Source organism: Magallana gigas, chromosome 2 (assembly GCF_963853765.1).
Source record: "Magallana gigas chromosome 2, xbMagGiga1.1, whole genome shotgun sequence".
Classification (NCBI taxonomy): domain Eukaryota; kingdom Metazoa; phylum Mollusca; class Bivalvia; order Ostreida; family Ostreidae; genus Magallana; species Magallana gigas.
The window spans coordinates 20,264,290-20,283,984 of record NC_088854.1 but is presented as its reverse complement, the minus strand read 5'-3'; the positions used below and the strand labels follow the sequence as shown (position 1 = coordinate 20,283,984).

Genomic DNA, 19,695 nt, shown 5'->3' with positions numbered 1-19,695 from the left:
ATTCAGGAATCAGATAACACTTATCGTATTAAATGCTGTGTGCATATCACCAATAATTCGTCATGGCGCTGCACGGATATTATAAATCCCAAATAACCCAGTTTACTGCCGCACCTGATGCCCATTTCTTTTTCAACCGACAACAAAAATTCAAGGTTATTCTTACAAAACTGCATATTTTGAAAATTAGCTGTGTCGGTTTTAATGACACAACTTACCAATGATTAGTTAAACAGTATTTCAAAAGTTGTGCGTGATGCAATTTAAATTTGAAGCAACACGAGTTGTAGTTCATTAAAATTCAATTTTTTTGTAAAAACGTGCTATTATGGTGTTTTTTTGTAACCTAAATCTATTATGATTAATAAAATCAAATCGTTATTTTTCCAATATCATAAGAAATATTTCTGTACTGACGAATACACACAGGAAACCAATATTCTGTAATACGGATTTGATGTCCATCCAAGGCTCCAACTATCTTTTTTTTAACATAACCAACAGAAAATTGTAAACCACAGTTTTTGACATTTAGGATTTCTGTCATGAATAAATAAGGTCAAATGTTGCTTTAAAGGGGCATTGCAATTAAAACACGCTATAGCCCCCCCCCCCAGCCTTTCCAGGATACACATAGCATGAATGGATCGAGGGATCCAGGAATTTGTAAAAGGGGTGGAATTACCATGCATATAATCCTTTCAGCAGTTTTCACATACATCAATCACACACCAATTTGTATGCATGTACATGTTATTACTCTTTTGTTCAGATCTAAAGGCGGGGGGGGGGGGGGTCAGGATGTTATCCCTTTCTTTTAGGAAATTCAAACTTTTTTAAATTGAAGAAGTGAAGTTACCGGAAGTAGGCCATGGACCCCCTCCCCGGCAAACAAAGTTCTTTCTCGTATCCCCCTCTCCATTAGAAAAAAAAAGTTATGGAACTCCATATATTGCTTTTGTACTGTATGTACTGTATACTTTATACCTTAGAGAGTTTTTTAACGCAAGTTACATGTATTGTTTTTTCTTTTACAGTTTCCTATCGTAGACATTCAGGCCTGGGGGCCATAAAAGTAGACGTGCTCACTTTTGATCTAAGTCTCACTTTTACAAAAGAAACATATAGTGGAAAAGTGAGACTGAGATCAAAAGTGAGCTCGTTTAAGTTTTATGGCCCCGGGGCCAGAAGGTGTTATTTTATTGCTATTGCCACACCACCATTAGCCCTAAATCTCCAGTGGGGTGCTCTATCAATTGAGCTATTTAGCGTCTAACCGTATCTTACATAAATATTTTAGCTGTCTTATCAATAGTGTGTGCCGACCATAGTCTCCGAATCAAATGATATAACGGTATAGATAAGTTTATATGATGCAGATATTAAGATACAAAGCTCCAATCTTTTGTATTAGAAAAACTTAATGATGACACATGTTGTAATTTTTTCCTTCAAAATTTACAACATGACAGTGATACTAGTACCATAATGTTGGACAAATAAGAGACTGGAAAAAAAATACCAAAAATATATATCTTACATTTCCTCAAATATTCGTTCTCATCAGTGTTTATATAGCAAAATATCGCTGGAGTAGTGTATCAATTTTTTTCAATTCCATAATTCTTAGAAGTGGTTCTGTACTTCATATTTTTGTCCCTGTGTAATTTAAGTTTACCGAGAGAAAAAAAAACAATTATCAAAAGCCTGTAATGAAGACCCACTTCAGATTTGAAATATCATATTTAATACAGCACACATTTGATGATATCAGGGTCAAAGTAATCCATATTTATCATATACGATAAAATAAAAATTGACATTTGAACCATACTATATGACTATGTATTAATTCTTGTGTTTATCTAATACATGTATTTTGGTGTATTTTAATGAGTTTTCTGGTTAATTCATCAGGGGTGTGGACCCCTCCACTTTGATAATTTTTACATAAGGTTTACAATGCCCCCCAAATCAAAGCAAGAGGTTCATGGACTGTAACGGTCACCTGAGCATAATGTTTACAATGTCGCTTTCAAAAACATTTTATTTTGTACGTAGAATAAAACAAAGCAAATAGAGAATTTTTTTAAGAAAAAGTAAATAATTAAAAACTAATATTAGGTATAAAAAATGACAAATGTTTACTTACAGAAAAAGATGGGGGCGGTCACCTACTGTACTAAATATCGACAAAAGAGAGCAATGGCTTTAGATTATCCGGAAGTTGTATTTCTATAGGGAGTGGGAGTGAGTGTGTCGTTAGGTCTTTGCCCTCCAACCCCATTTAGTGTAGCTTGACATGCACGCAAAGATAAATAAAATGTCTTGGCCAATGAACTTCAGGTATAACAACATGTATGTAGTATCGGTTTTCAATTCTGTTGAAAACAAAATTTTCTTTGTCATTATCAATGTAAACTATCACTAGTTCATGCATACTCTTACTTACATTTTATAAAATTTAATTGCTGATAACCATACACTTTCAATTCAAAGAAGTTATTTATTAGATCAAATACTTAATCAAACACTCATGATCTGGATATCACTGGATAACTGGCACAGTACCGTGAGTGTAATCCTCGGATTCATACTGATGGCGGAACACAGATTGTCTGTTATCGCTAGGATATTTCCCGTCACTAAGATATAAGACGGTATTTCAAAATATATATCCAAAAAGACCCCATTAAAAATAATGTATTCACACCCACTTAGTATTTTTCACAATATTTTTAAGAGAATCGATTGTAATTCATACATGCATAATAAGACAGAATTTCTACGCGATTCAGTAAAATTTTGCATTGTTAAGCCTTTTATAAAACAATTCATTGTCAATAATCATTGATGTATTCTTTGTACTTTTAATTTGCTGTTGACTATGCGAGGATTATGTCTTGATCGATCGAAACTAAGGCTACATGAGAGCACTAACTCGACAGACTAGCACGTAATGACATCAGACATCCGAGTAGCTGCTGTTACATGTACCATGGTAACATTCACATTCATGGAAAATTGTCTGTTCCTTTTGTGTAACGTTCTTATCAACAATGATGATAATTTACGCAATACGTTTTATTCAAATTTTATGGATTGAATTAATCAAATGATTTAAATAAGCAGTATAATGCAGAAAAAAAATCACAATGCTGCAATGTTAGCTACTTTCATACTCACATGAAGCACTTTAGAAAGCATTTCATCGTTTAAAATGAAACATATAACTAAAACTATAACAGTATTTGCAATAATGTTTTTTCGACAACGTTTTCTCGAGTCACAATGCTAGTTGCATTAAACCACAATGAATGATCTGCGGAGAACGACTTTATTGCCATTTATGAATGAACTTAATTTTATACAAAACTTAAGGCCCATTACAAATTAATACTGTTTTAACTATACAATAACCATTACCTGTTCTGTATTTGATTAGATGACGCACAGTGTTTAAAAGAAAGCTCGATGTTTGATATGGGAAAATTAATTTTTAAAATTATTTTTTCTCAATAATATTGGGCCCGTATGAACGAAATTTATAAACTATATATATATTTAACTAAAAAAAGGGCAGTGGTAGCAAAAGGGGAAAAAATACCAAACAAACCAAAACAAAAGAAAACAAAAAACGAAACAAAAAACAAAAGAAAAACGCAACGCATTATTGAATGAACTTATACTCTGTAAACATAAGTAAGCAGTCATTATAATCTACAAATTCCTGTTTTTCCTTTTCTATTGTATCAGTGCAGATGGTTAACATCAGCCTACAAAATGCTAGTCTACAAATTCCCTTCTCTTTGGCACACTGATTATTTTGTCCTCCGTAAATTATTCAGATAATCATTTCCGGATTATACATAAACTAATCTATATTAATGGGAAGCGTCCCAAACCCGCCAAGCGGAAACGTAATCATCATGTTTCAGTGGTTATGTCTTCTGAACACGAACTTATAAAAAACGCGGTAATACACCTTAGCATAGCTCTTGTAAGAAAACTTAAGTTAGTCGCAAGACTACATACATGTACACATGAATTTCTAAAGAAAATGCGAAATAATTATTTTAAATAAACTTAAAAGTACTCCGATCAAACCTTAGTTTGATCTGGTATATGGGTGACAAATTAAACGAAACTGCATTTGAATAAAACCACACCTAAGCATCCATACTATATGTAAATACTAGTACATGTATATATAAGTTGTAACAGAAAATCCAAGCGACTCGTTGCGCATTAAACTAGTATATTGTTAAAAGGCACGTATATACCGAATAACAAATGAAATAAATAAAAATAAAATCACAACACAATTACAGCTTTCAACTAAAGGCAATATGGTAAAAAAAACCAAAATGGTTACAATCAACATAATTATATACATTTGCTCTTTGACCTAAGTCATAGATCGTTCAACAAACTATACATGATGTGTGCCTAAAATGGTCCCCGTAAAATGAACATCATTATTTTACTGTAATTCTTTGTTTTCTTTAAACAGATATATACGTAATGTTTTTTTCCCCCTCATAATTATCATTTTAATTTAAGTGCCTATAATTTAGAAACATGGCATCGTAAAGATAACCTTTTCCTGCCATTGTTTGCAATGGCTTTGTTTTCAAGCAGTTTTTCTTTCAGAAAACATACATGTAGAGCGTATGCTTAAACAAACAAAATATTTTAATCAGAGATGTTTATATCTAGCCAAAACTAATGAGTGAGAAAAAATTGTCCTTGTTCAAGGCGGTGTAACGACGTAGAATATTGACCCGGGGGTCAAATTGTACTACGGAGAAAACTAACCCAGGGTCAGTATTCTATGACAAGTAGGGTCCTTTTCCTACAGTAAAAAACCATTCCAGACCTGTAGATCTATACGACCCCCCCCCCCCCCCCCACACACACACACACGTTGAAAACTGACCCTCATGGAATTTGAACTTGCTTATAAACTACATAGAAATTATTGAAATGAGAGGTGTAGCATTCATGTATGGCGAGGGGGAAACGGGGGGGTGGGGGGGGGGGGGCAGGGAAAGCATATAAGATATTGATGACGTCCAGTTTTACCCTGTATATAGCATCAGTTTGAAAACAGCTATGTCTGTGTTTAATACTCGTCAGCTTGCAATATGGTCCCCTTCGCTTTTAGAATGTCTGACAACCAAACAAAACATCGTATACAGACAGACTTATGTTACAGGTACACATTCACTTTTTGTGAATGAGGACTTTTGGTCTCAAATTTGGCTAGATGGCTTTAAGAGTCTTTTAAGAGTCTGCTGACCAAGTTTATGACTACAGATATAAGTGATTGATTCTAATAGATTTTGATCAAGTCTGCGTTTAGATTACAAAGTAATTTAAGAATGTAATGTTGCCATTGTATTACACCGTAAACAACCCCTAACGCGGGGGAGTCGACAAAAAGTAGGGGAGAGTCGATTTCAACGCATGGGGGAGTCGATTTTCTTCGCTTCGGAGACGGAAGGAATTTAGGTCACGCCTTTTGTAGGTATTTATAAGAAGTATTTCCAAAAAAGATATACCGCATGGAAGACAGCGATAGTCAAACTTTGTGTCGGTCATTGGTCCGAGTTCTCTATGCGTCTAGTAGTTTCAAACACTTCGAAACTATTTGACAAATTTCAAATTCACGGTTATCGAGTGGTCAAAATATGCATGATTTGTAAAATATACGACTTGCTTTGAGTTACATACAGTTGAAACAGTCGAACAAATGATCAACCTTGTAAGTACAATGATCAAATCCTAACAAATCTTAGGAAAAAATGAATAATCAAGACATTTTCTGTTCAGATGTAACGGTGACATTGTTGTTTACGGTGTATTACCATGGGTTTTTTTTTCAATGCACTAGTACATGTACTGCTCTCAGGATCAGACAATACCTATATCAAATACTTGTTCGAGAAAAAAACCCCATAGGGATCAATTTGTTTAATCCAACCAACACGAAAGGTTGCAAAATGGTTTGTTTTATTCAAATTCTGAAATAAAAGTCCCCCCTCCCCCCAGGAGATAAATTGTTTCCTAAATATACAAACAACATATGCAAGAAACTCTACTTTAATCAAAAGGTAATGATTAACTGCATCGATGAATTAAGTTATTGGAAGATGCAATGTTGCAGTGATTCACAAATGACATTAAATTAGACTATGTACATGTTATATTTTACATAATAAAATATTCTTTAAATCATTAAAAACTCTACATTCTGCATTTTGTCTTAAATAAACTTTAGAATTAATCTGATCTGTATCGAACCGCCAAATACAATGTAATGCTGTAAAGGACTTTCCTTTCCGACTTTCCGTATGCAGTATGCAACACGTTGATGATGAATTCATATTTTATCAACAAACATATCTCAATAAATGGTATACTTTATTAACAATCAGTTAAGAGATCATTAATAAAATAACCGCTGTTTTTTTCTACTCTTAGAAACTGCTAAAAATGAGTATGAATCCCTTGGACACTTACATCTATATATTATTAAATCAAAGGAAAGTTTAAAGTTATGTCAGAATATATGCCTGTATTAAATGCTAGATTCAAATGTTATTTGTAAGTACCGCGGATTGCTAATATATAAATAGTGCCTGTTTGGGAGGGTAACAGTTGAAATTGACACCCCGAGAAAACCATTGTCAACCGACGCGAAGCGGAGGTTGACAATTGTTTTCGAGGGGTGTCAATTTCAACTGTTATCCTCCCAAACAGGCACTATTTATTTTGTTATACTGAATGTCTTTTTTAAAAATTTTAAGAAAATTTTACTGCTTTTATATAGGAATAACGTGAATTCTACAGCGAACCGTACGCGCATAATTTTCGCGCATGTAACATTATATAAATAGTGCCTGTTTGGGAGGGTAACAGTTGAAATTGACACCCCGAGAAAACCATTGTCAACCGACGCGAAGCGGAGGTTGACAATGGTTTTCGAGGGGTGTCAATTTCAACTGTTATCCTCCCAAACAGGCACTATTTATTTTGTTATACTGAATGTCTTTTTTAAAAATTTTAAGAAAATTTTACTGCTTTTATATAGGAATAACGTGAATTCTACAGCGAACCGTACGCGCATAATTTTCGCGCATGTAACATTTTTTAATGTTACCCGTTGCCAAGTGCGTTGCTAACGCTGAGGGTAATAGTAAATATTATTAACTGCGTCTTAACCAATCAGATTTCAGTATTTAACATGAAAGTATAACAATTTTTAATGTTACCCGTTGCCAAGTGCGTTGCTCACGCTGAGGGTAATAGTAAATATTATTAACTGCGTCTTAACCAATCAGATTTCAGTATTTAACATGAAAGTATAACAAATTTAAATGTCATTTACAAGTACTGCGGTTGTATTCGAAGTCAGTGCTACATGTAAAGGCCTTTTTAGTGTCATTACATGTATTACTTTGCGATTTGTTATCTCTGCAAGTACATTTTGATTATGATTACAATAAAGATCGATTTCAAACTCACACAGAATCATCTATTAAGTATTCTGTTTCTTTTGTTCAATTCTAAATTCGAAGTTTTGGAACTTGTGACGTTTGTATTTGTTTAATATATAAATATTCTTCTTAAACCCGTTGTAACAAGAACAAAATTGTTGTTAGAAATGTCCAAATAGGATGTTGCATGCAATCGCGGATTAAAGGAGTGGGGGAATTCAAACTTTTTAAATTCACTTATCAAATTAACCGATAATAAACCAATGAATAATATTCTCTTCCTATGTAAATTAACTGGCATCAATTTCTGCATACAATAAGTGAGGGTTTTTTTTATTCATTCAGATTTATATGATTCCTATTCAGTCATGGTACATACGTCGTTCCACCCTCCCCGCCAACTCCCCTAACCTTTTCATTTTTTTCTAGATTCGCGCTTATTTTAACTATCTATCTAAAATTCAGTTGTTATTTAATGTATGTCTTTTTCTTCCGTTGCCAAGATTTAATATGAAGGGAACATCTAAATTTACCCTTACGATAAACTTAAGCATAATAAATGTCGGTGTATCATTACAGAACCCGTTTGCAAGGCTCTCTATATGGTCCAAAATTCATGGTACTCAATGTCTTCAGACTATCCCGATTCCATATTAGAACCATTTTAACAAGAGCTTGCACTTTAAGTAGCTGTGTCAAACAGCAATATGACGTAGGCCTGTCTATTTCATTGTCAGCATGGCTCTCTGAAATCAACAAGGTTTGTCTTGATTTTGAGCTAAGACTACGCAATCGGTGCATATTTCGCTTGAAACCGCGTCATTTTTAACTTGTTTTGACGCAAGAATTAGATAGCTACGTCCTACTGACAGTCCCACGTCTTGTTAAAATGGTTCTAATTTCAGAAATCATAGCTTTCAAGAGATGTGATTGCCGAGATGCCAGTTAAGTAGTACAGTTGTCGCTAGTCAAATTTTTATCAGAAAGGCTGACTAATACTTAATTCTTAGGCTCAGGTGAGCTAAAACGACTAAAAAAGTCTGTGTGTTTACGACCATTGTTTTTAAAGTCGAAAAGATTAAAATCATTATTACGTACAAAAACTACTTCCCGCATGAAATTGGCGTCCTCTAGGTAACAAGGACTGGGGGTCAGAGAAATGTCAGATGAAAGAAGTCATGAGAACCTGGACAGCATAATGACACCCTTAAGTGCCTGATATCTAAAAGGCTTCGCAGTCTGTTTTATGTTTACAACGGAGCCTTATTCAAAATAACTTTTTAAAATCATTTTAGTAAAGTGTAATTACTCTATTCGGAATTACTATGGGGAAAGAATACTGCAAATGACTCTAGAACACCTAGACGACAATGCCGAGTTCGTGGTTCCTAAAGCGTGATGGACGCCATATGCATGTTGCGTAATTTTATATTCCCCAAGAGGTATAGATATAGGATGCATTAAACGGAAACGTACAGAAATAACTGAAAACAACATCTTATGAAAAGTAAATTTTTTTTTAAATAAATCATTTTTGTTCTGAGTTGAGTCTATCAGCATCGATGTAGTTCCGTTGCAGCAGTAAGCTAGCTACAATGTTCTTGTAAGTTATTTCTGTTGTTGTCATCAAAATAACGTCATCATTGATTAACAGCACGCACTATACACCTGAACATGTATAATGAAAATGCAGAATGAAATAGAGTTTATTTCCAATCGTGTACTTATTGGGTCAAGGATACAAGTTTGCAGACATCGGTCACAATAGAAAATACAATACAGGCGTATAATAATTATAACCTTCTAAGGTAAAGGATATGAATATGGCTTATTCTCCTTACATAAGGATTATCATGGTTTAGAATACCAGGCCCCAGGACCATTTCAGCCAATTTTACTTCTATTTTGAATTAAATATCTGCTGTAGCTTGCATGCCATCTGTCTTTACAACTGAGTAACTCGAAAGTCTTTGACAAATGCTACATGTTTGGCTTCTTGGTTACATAGAAGAAGATGAAAAGTCAAAAGTACAAGTAATCGTCACGGACGACAACAACAGACACGGATCAGATTTGAAATTTTTATTTGAAATAAACTTATCGATTGAATAGTAGAATAATTTACACGTACCTCCAATGGCATCATTCAGTTTTCTGTCTTATACGGTATAAATAGATTTATTATACTTTCATGTTAAATACTGAAATCTGATTGGTTTAGACGCAGTTGGTAATCCGTTTTATTACCTAATCTAAGGGATTTTGTTGTTTTATTACAAATTAAATATTTTCTTCTATTTTGAACTGCCGGTCAATAGACTGCGATCTATTGGACCGCCGGTCAATAGACTGTGATCTATTGGACCGGCAACGTATATCAGAACGCGTGTATGTTATAATGTTACATCCTTTCTCAGGGAATGTATATTCCTTTACATAGACGCTATTTTCAGTACGTGGTGAAACCAAATTTAATGTTATCAAAATGGAGTATCAAATAAAGCCTCATATAAGGTAAAAAGCTATCTAAAATCTAATGGGTTGAAGACTTCTCCTTTTTGTGTAAACTAATATTAAATTGAGATGTTGTAATGCATGGAACAGGTTTGGTGCATGTAAAAGATGGAGAAAAAAAATCTTAGTATATTGCATAATGGCACGAAAACCATCTGCAATAAGCAAATTGTAAACCCGGAAAACTAAAAAAGCAATTAGGTAATAAAACAAGTAGTTAATGCTTGAACAGTCAATAGACCAGAATTTTTTTCCCTTGGTGCAGGGAACAGCTCATTATTATCTATCGCCCTCGGCCGTTGGCCTCGGGCAATAGATCATACTGAGCTGTTCCCTGCACATCGGGAAAAATATTCTGGTCTATTGACTGCTCAAGCATTAAATAATTGTATACTATTACCCTCAGCGTTTGCAACACACTTGGCAACGGGTAACACTATATAAATAGTGCCTGTTTGGGAGGGTAACAGTTGAAATTGACACCCCGGGAAAACCATTGTCAACCGACGCGAAGCGGAGGTTGACAATGGTTTTCGAGGGGTGTCAATTTCAACTGTTACCCTCCCAAACAGGCACTATTTATTTTGTTTTGTTATTATACTTTCATGTTAAATACTGAAATCTGATTGGTTAAGACGCAGTTAATAATATTTTCTATTACCCTCAGCGTTAGCAACGCACTTAGCAACGGGTAACATTAAAAAATGTTACATGCGCGAAAATTATGCGCGTACGGTTCGCTGTAGAATTCACGTTATTCCTATATAAAAGCAATAAAATTTTCTTAAAAATTAAGACATTCAGTATAACAAAATAAATAGTGCCTGTTTGGGAGGATAACAGTTGAAATTGACACCCCGAGAAAACCATTGTCAACCTCCGCTTCGCGTCGGTTGACAATGGTTTTCTCGGGGTGTCAATAACAGTTGAAATTGACACCCCGAGAAAACCATTGTCAACCTCCGCTTCGCGTCGGTTGATTTTACCTTCGTTTCTATATAAAAGCAGTAAAATTTTCTTTAAAATTAAGACATTCAGTATAATAAAATAAATAGTGCCTGTTTGGGAGGATAACTGTTGAAATTGACACCCCGAGACAACCATTGTCAACCGACGCGACCCAAACAGTTACTATTTATATAATGTATACCTCAGTTATGATATAATTTGTATACCTCATCGTTTGATAACTCTACAGAGACTTCCTGATTTTACCTAAAGCAACAAACCAGTCCTAGTTTATTGGCAGAAGTTCAAGTTTACTTCATCATTAACACGCAGGTACCGAAGACATTTGACATTAAAAAAAATGACATACTTTTTATAGGCTGATAAAAATAGATTTATGTTACAGATATAAAACATAAAGTAATCTTGTTTAATAACTATATGCAAGACTAGATACGAGTACCAAAAATAACGTGAAGTTGTAGGCAACATTGTTAACCATATTACATGTATCTTTTATCTAAGGGGTACGGTAGCTTGTTATTTCAAATGAATGCAATTAAGATTGTATTGCTCATTAATTTCTTACAAAAATAAACAACATTTACTACTAATTAAATCACATTTAATTGCATTGTTAGGATTTTTCAAGATTAATTATTACTTAGTAAATGTTTTAAAAAAAATACTGGCATTTTAAATTCTACATCAAGTGGCTTGAAGATATATTTTTGTTGTACGCAACTACAAAACTAAAACCGATCTGTATCAGTCAAAAGGCTCGAAATTTTTTTTTACAAAATTGTTCTTTTTATCACATCCATATGATCTTGTAAGTTTCGAGAGTCATTTAAACAATAAAATGCATTTGCTTTCTTTTTAATTTCGTGCTGGTATGTAGGTAGCTAGCATCGCGTTAGCAGGTTATGATAATTTTTTTTAACGATGCTAGCTACCTTCATATCAAGAATAAAGCTCCATAGAAAAGCATTTATTGTTTATATTTACATCTACTTTTGAATATTTAATCAGCTATTCATACTAAGTTAGTAAAAGTACGTAAATCATTATTATTGGCGATTTAAACTTTGCAAAGAAGGAACAACCAATTTTCCATACATGTGAAGGTTGCCATGGTAACTACAGTCTACTTGCTGAGGTTCGAGGAGTTCGTGTTCTCATTGCAGCATTATTTTCGATCAATCAAGAAATAATTCAAGCGTAAATTCTCACGCCCACAGCTAGGTCGTGCTTTGGATAGCTAGATTTCGGTTTTGTCATGCATTTATGAATTACAATCAATTTCCGTAAAAAAAAAAAGAAGATATCTAGTCATGCCATAATTGACGAATATTAAAATCTGCGGTGTATTCAAAAAATGACTTTGTTTATTTACAAACTTGTGAAATCAGACGAATCTTATTCATAAATATTGATGAAAAAATTCATGCCAAGATAATTTAATACATAATAAATGAAAATTTAAGCCAAGTCATACCAATACAGTCTAAAGGTAATTCTTAAAATTGATCATCGTTATGGTCATAACGGGCAAACAGCGATCTAGATCTCCTTTTCTAATAACTAGTACAACCATTATTGAAGATGAATTCCATTTTGTTTTGATATGTCGACAGTATAATATATAAAGAAGTATTATTGACAAAAAAACCTTCTGTATAACATACAAATCTATACAATTTTTAAGTGCGGAAAACTTTAAAGAACTGTATAATCTAGGACAGTATCTCCACTAAGCTTTTCAAAATCATGATAATTAAGAAAAATTCTCTGTTTTTGGTTTTTGTTGTTATCTTTCACCTGTTAGTAAAAAAATATTATATTTACATTGTCAATGTACATATTATATATGTACATAAACCATACCATTACTGCAATATTGTATCTTAATTATGTGTAACAACCTATGCCAAAAGATGTTTCTCTTGTGCATATAAAGAATGAATGTCATTAACCAAAAGTACAAGGAAGTATATATTCTGGGCTTTAAGAGTGATTTTTTTTATTACAAACTAACAAAATTCGAGTCCCCACTAATGACAATTTATTGCGATGTTTTTATACACAAGATTTCATTTAAAATCGATAAAACATTTGGAGTATTAGAAGTACGTAGACTCATAAAAGCGGCTGTCACCGTTTTTTTCTATTTTAGTACCACCTGGATTAGCAGTGTATTCTAATCAGAGCTATAAATCAATTTTGATAACTGCTTCTAACGTATCTCAAGATAAAATTAAAAATATCTGTCAATATTATTTTTAATCTTTTAACGTAAAGAAGAAAAAAATTTAATTCGAATAAGACTTTAAGGCTCCACTAGTACATGTAATATAATCTCTCTCTCTCTCTCTCTCTCTCTCTCTCAATTCCCGAGAGAACACACACGTATAAAAGTAAGCTCTAAAATTTCAATTACGTTGACACCTGGATATATAGAACAAATACTCATATTTTGACGATTGTACAGAAGTTGTTCAAATATTTGATCTAGAGTGCCGAGGAGGATACAATTAAAACCCAGTGCTGAAAAAATCAACGTTCCTTAATAAAGCAATCACAATGGATTTGTTTGTTTGGTGCTTGAGACCTGTAGCTTTTAACCGTCCCAAGCAACTTGAAAAGGGGGGTTTAAGGAGCTGAATGGAGATTGTATCTTTCCGTCTCTGAGGGTGTTTAGTTTGTCAACTTAAATTGTTATATACGGTGATAAGAACTGAACCTTAAACATGGTGTAGATAAGAGATGTTCAAAAGCACAATGCATCAATAACCACAATGGGTAACTTCCAGACAGATGCTAAGGCGACCATTCTGCGATAACGGTGTTTATAGTGCGTATATTTCGTGGATCTTATTTATTGGGAAGGATAAATCGTTATTCCTGTTTGTTGAAGATGGCTACATCGTCCAGAAGAAAGAAAAGTGAAAAGGCAGTTCAACCTCGAAAAGAAGATGCTTTTCTTCAGAGATATAATGTGGAATTACTAAAATGTATCGACGATATGAAATTAAAAAGAGACGAGGTTCACAGGGATATTTTAACGCTTTCTGAGGAACAGCATAAACTGGAGTATGACGTTACTCAACTGACTGGTCAACTCGCGAGAGTGAACGAGAGTTTGTGTAAAAAGATGAAACAACAGACAGAGTGTGATGAACTGCTCAGGGAGTACGAGGAAGCTTTCAACAAACTCCTGTACGGCCAGCAGACGCTTCTAGCGAACGTCAGGCGCGCCGTCAACACCGTGGCTCCCAGCGTGATTCTGGAGGAGAGCGAAGCGGCGTCGCTGTCCTCGCGCCAAGCCCCGCGATCTTCACGGATGAGCGTCAGCACGCGAGCGGAGACACGAGCAGACGGACGAAGAGATTCAAGGCGGGAATCCCGGACCGACTACAGCCATCAGGAATCCAGGGCCGAGTCTATGATACAGTGAACAGACAGAACTAAGATACATTTATTTATTTATTTATCTATATTTAATAAAATTCACGGTTATATGAATCAGCAAGTTCATGTCTGATTTTTTTCTTCTTTTCGCATTAACAGGTGTGTGTGTGTGTGTGTGTGTGTGCAAGTATGCATGTACAGATACCTTGAGAAAGGGTCTGCACATCAATAATGCATGCACCTGACAAATCAATCCCGGTGTCGTTATACAAAACATCACCCCATTCTCTGGTTTATAAATTCACGTATGTAATGCTATTGTACTGCGTAATAAAAGGCATTTATTTCCATTATCAATTTTTATAGACATTGCCCATATATGTTACAAAATTGGTTGCAAATTTGAGTTTCAAAACATATGAAAATAAAACTAAAAACCATTTACTCTCTTAGAGTACGTTTTGTTGTAAAAATTAACAACAAACAATATTTAATTTAATTAAAACATTATACAACATAAATTGCCATGAATTTCAGAAACAGTTGTCACCGTTTTTCCTACTTGGTTTGCATCGCAAAATCATCGAAGTCAAGAAATCTAGGACTCGAGTGTCGATTCAAATACATGATTTCCGAATCAAGTGTGTAAGCATACAAGTTGAAGTCTAATTCAAACATTAGCGAAATCAATGTTGCGTTCTTTTCCTGTTAGTGTGACTTGAGTAAATGAACAGTCCACATAAATCAGCCAGTTTATTCGGCCCTGGTACAGAATAATTTAATCACCAATGGCTCCCTTAAATATTAACAGTCATACACACACATATATGCATGACTCTGAGACATTGACTATTTAAATTTGTGATCACAATCTTAGTAAAGATATGTCACGAATTCAGATGAGAGATATATATGCTATTAGGAGCGGATTCAGATTTTTTTTTAAATAAAGGCTTTAATGCATGAAGAATTCTAATTCTATGGAGAGAGATATATAAAATGTCAGCTCATGGAAGGGATAAAAGATGTCAGTCCTAGGGATGAAGATATGACGTCATTTCCTCTTAATCTCGTTAAGGAGGCTAGGAAGTCTACAAATTACATATCAGATCTACCTCATTTTTTTTTTAAATAATGGCGTGTTTAGCTATTAACTGTTACTTTGTGAAGAAAAAATTCAATTTATTTTAACATTGAAATATGAATGTTTTTCTATTTCTTTGTACAAAGCTCTTCTTTTAAAGGAAATTTATATAGTCTAAATATGGCCACGACCATCAAGCCCTCTCAAATAGATTTGTAAAAAAGAAGAAGCATCTACAATCTATATGTTATTTACCAGTGTTATATACTATATTCTTTATCGAGTTTCAAAGAATAGCGAAGACTATAATCTTCTATAGTATGCTCGAAGCAAAAAAACAATTTGACTTCAACATAAATTACTGTTAAAGTTCATGTCCGCCTGAAATCCCATTGAAAAAATCTGGAGGTATACAGGAAAACAAAAATCCGTTTAATTACTAGTCCAACCTTTGCCCCGCGGTCTCAGGTCAAGGCTATTTAGGTTTGGAAACTCAGTCATATATCCTTTACTCTGTGGTTTATATTTAAGTTGGTTACGATTTATTTTCATCGTAGTAACGGTCATATTATGAATAACTGGTATCTAATAACCCAAGAATTGTATTTATTAGTTGAATGATTGCAAACTACTAAAAAAAAATGATTATTTATCTGTAAGAGAGTGACAGTGCGAAAGAATACAGTCTATTTTTTCATTGCGTATCAAATACATATGATATACTGATACAAGTTTAAAGATAGATTTAGACAATGATAATGCCCATCTAACCCTTAGCTAATCGCACAACCAATTTAAAATGTTAAAAGTCTTTCACCCTAACACTATACAATTTCGGATTTAGTCTTTTGATAGCTTGGTTCTTGTATAACGATGTATTAGAAATTTGAAATGAAAAACAGAAAAAAGTATTTGTTTAGTTTCAAAACCTTTCTCCCTTTGCTCTTTTTGTACAAACAGGTATTTGATCCTGTTCAAATATGAAATGTTTATGCTGATGTAATGTTGACTCATGGAGAGAGATGACTCGGTGGGCAATGCTTTGACTAATCCCATTATTCAGTAGAAGCGTTGACAATGTTGAGTACGACACCTAACCTGCGTTGTATTTTACTACAGTTCATTGAAGTCTGATAAGATACATGTACTTACATTTAAATCAATGCTCTCATCATTGTAAAGCCAATGCCCATTAATTATCACAATCATTCTCCAGTAAACACTTGTTATCATATTAAGATGTTTATAACAATGTTATTTATTAAACAAAATGTTTTGAATTGTAAGAGTGCCTGATCATAATTTTGAAAGACGTTCTAGTCTAAGAAATTGAAATTTGGTCCTAAACTGAGCAATGGTCATTAAAAACTTTAAAAGCACTTGAAAAAAGATTGAAGAATCAACAAATCCCCCCTTCTATCTATTATTTTTCTGGCCGGTCTCATTCTCTCATACAGTACTTTCATTTGTGGATCCCCAATGTCATCAGCGAGGGTCACTGCTCATTAATTACCACCCTCCAATTAACACATTTTATGATATATGAAAATGTCATGTAATAAACAAACTGTTTTGAATTCTAAGAAGGCCTGAGCATAATTCTAACAAAAAGACTCTCATGTCTACCAAATTGAAGTCTGGCCCAATTAAAATTAAGCAATGATTTAAACAATCTTCAACAAGGCTTAAGAAGATGAAAGAATCAACAAATCCTCATTCCAATAGCAATAACAACCTCTCTTATAGATCTACAGGATTTTGTTTAGCTGATAATTTTAATTAAATATTCAACAAAGTACAGAAATATGATAGATTGGAAGGTAATAAAGCCCATGTCACACTGTCACGATTTATACTACGATTGCCTACGAATTTCTAAAAGTTAAAAATCGCCATTATTCGCCAGGTCAGTCTTGCGATTATTCTACAAACGGTGCTTTTTCAAATCTAGTACGACTCGACTACGACGTCTGCTCGACAATGTACGATGTTTGTGCGATAGCAGGACGTGTTGTGGCGATTCATGTACGAATTTCGGCGATTAAGTAACAAACGTTTTGAGATCTTATAAGATGAATGTAATCAGATTAATATTCATATAGATTACAAAAGATGTATGAAAACACGCACAGGTAGAAGTAAATTTGTGAGTTAAGATTACCAACAAATACATATCGTGACAATGTTTGCAATTGTGAGTAAAATTGTTTTCATATTAATTTGCTCTATTTATAAACGAACAAGGAGATCATGATATTGTTTTAGTTCATGAATTGTTTAAATAATCATGAAAGTGGTAGCAGTAATGTTTGATTTATTCCCTGAATACGATTATCAATGAAGTAAAAAATTCATTTTTTTAGAATGAAGAAATTAGAATTATATGTAAAATTTCGAAAGAAAAGGTTCTGTAATAAACTTACATAATTACTGAACAATGTCCTTAGTAATAAAAAGAAGAATACTATTGCAAAACACTAACTAATCTCGTATTTTCGTACTAACTCGTAGTTCACTTGCAAGGTTCTCGTATTGCACTTGCCCCTAATCGCCTGTTTTCGTATTATATTCGCATCAAATCGAACTACATTCTCATTCACTGGGAGGACACTCGGGGAAGAATCGAGAAACAATCGCATGAACTCGTAGAACTCTCATGGTAGATCGTAGGATAGTCGTAGCATCGTAAGTACTACGAAGTTTCGCGAGTTTCCTACGAATGTAGAAGATATTTTGCGACTTTGTGCCCGAGTGCAGTGCAAGTGTCGTGCGAAAGTCTACGAATACTTTAAAATCGTGCTGTGCGCACGGTTGTTTTGAACATGCTCAATAGAATCGCCGCGTTTGGCGATTTGCTGAGATGAAGGAAGAGAGACTACGACTATCTGTGCGATGAACCCAGAATAAGTGCGATTACTTAATTCGTACACTATCGTTGCTCAAAATCGTAACAGTGTGACAGGGGCTTTACATAACTCCTTGAAACTGCGCATTTCGCAAAAGTCACCACAAATTGATGGCTTGAATATTGATAAAACTGTTGTATAGCTAAAATGTGAACATCTTATTTCGTCAAGAATTATAAAAAAAAAAGCAAAATGAATTATTAATAACAATCTATTAACAAGGCAACAGCCTTCTCCCACAAAAATACTTAAAAACATTTTTAAATGCGAGCATTAATGCACCTCATCTGGTATTAATGAACAAAAATAGGCAGGTCACAAAAGTAGGATTATGGTTTTTGAGCAATTAAAATATTAAGTTTAATGATACATACATCAAATGCAACAATGAAAGACATATCAATATCATTCAGATCTGGCAATATATACAATATGTAAATAATATATAAATAAGTAAATACTACATTTAATAATGATTTATTGGAAAAGGTTAAGTCTCAGTGATGTGTTCTAGAAAGAACCTAAGCAAGTTAGGATAAAAGTAACAGCTTGTAATAAATAAAAATCTCATCAGATTTTTATATCATGATTAATAAAACTGCTTGTTAAGCCTTGCTGTTCTAATAGGTAGACTGAGCAAATGTTCTGTACCTAAATCAGTGTACCATACAGAACTTAAGGAGACTGGATTGTCTATAAATTACCCATCAGACCTACTTTACAATTATTTGAAATGATTTTTTAAGCATAAAAGTATTATATTGAAATAAAAAATTCAAATTTTAGTGATTAAATTGGAGTATTTTCCAACATATTCTTCTAAAGGAGATCAATATGGTCTGAAAATGGCCACAACCAAGCATTCAGCCCTCTTGAAAGAGGGTCAGTGGTCAATAAATAACCATTAGACATGCCTTCAATTTCAAACAAGAGGCTCATGGGCCACATCACTCACCTGAACAACACTGCCTTTGTATCATTTAATATTAGTTTTTAAAAAAAAAAAAACATTTAACCAATTTATTTCTACGTAAAAACTTTAAACACCTCCTGGGACCCTGTATTAGTTTGTTACACAAGCGGATCACAAATTTTACAATTTGGAATCTACATCATCTTAAGATGCTTGCATTGTAATTTCAAAAGTAGCATTGTAGTTCTTGAGGAGATTTTTAAACATTTTTTCTCTATATTTCTATGTTAATCTTTAAACCCCTCTTGAGGCCCAAGTATAGGTCCGTCGGTCACGATTTCAAAAATTTAGAACCTCATAATTTGAGGATGCTTGCATAGAAATCTCACAAATGGTATAATTGTAGTTCTTGAGAAG

General features: G+C 33.7%; 1 protein-coding gene across 1 annotated transcript; it reads left to right on the top strand.

Moving 5' to 3' along the window:
• The first annotated feature begins 13,490 nt into the window (after positions 1-13,490).
• LOC109619388 (microtubule nucleation factor SSNA1) lies at positions 13,491-14,489 on the top strand. Its single transcript, XM_034443852.2, has one exon. The coding sequence runs from the start codon at positions 13,882-13,884 to the stop codon at positions 14,419-14,421; it is 540 nt and encodes a 179-aa protein (XP_034299743.2). The 5' UTR covers positions 13,491-13,881; the 3' UTR covers positions 14,422-14,489.
• The last annotated feature ends 5,206 nt before the right edge of the window (positions 14,490-19,695 follow it).

Excerpts from the sequence above, each read along its gene's own strand:
- LOC109619388 (XM_034443852.2), top strand. The coding sequence starts at position 13,882 with ATGGCTACATCGTCCAGAAGAAAGAAAAGTGAAAAGGCAGTTCAACCT.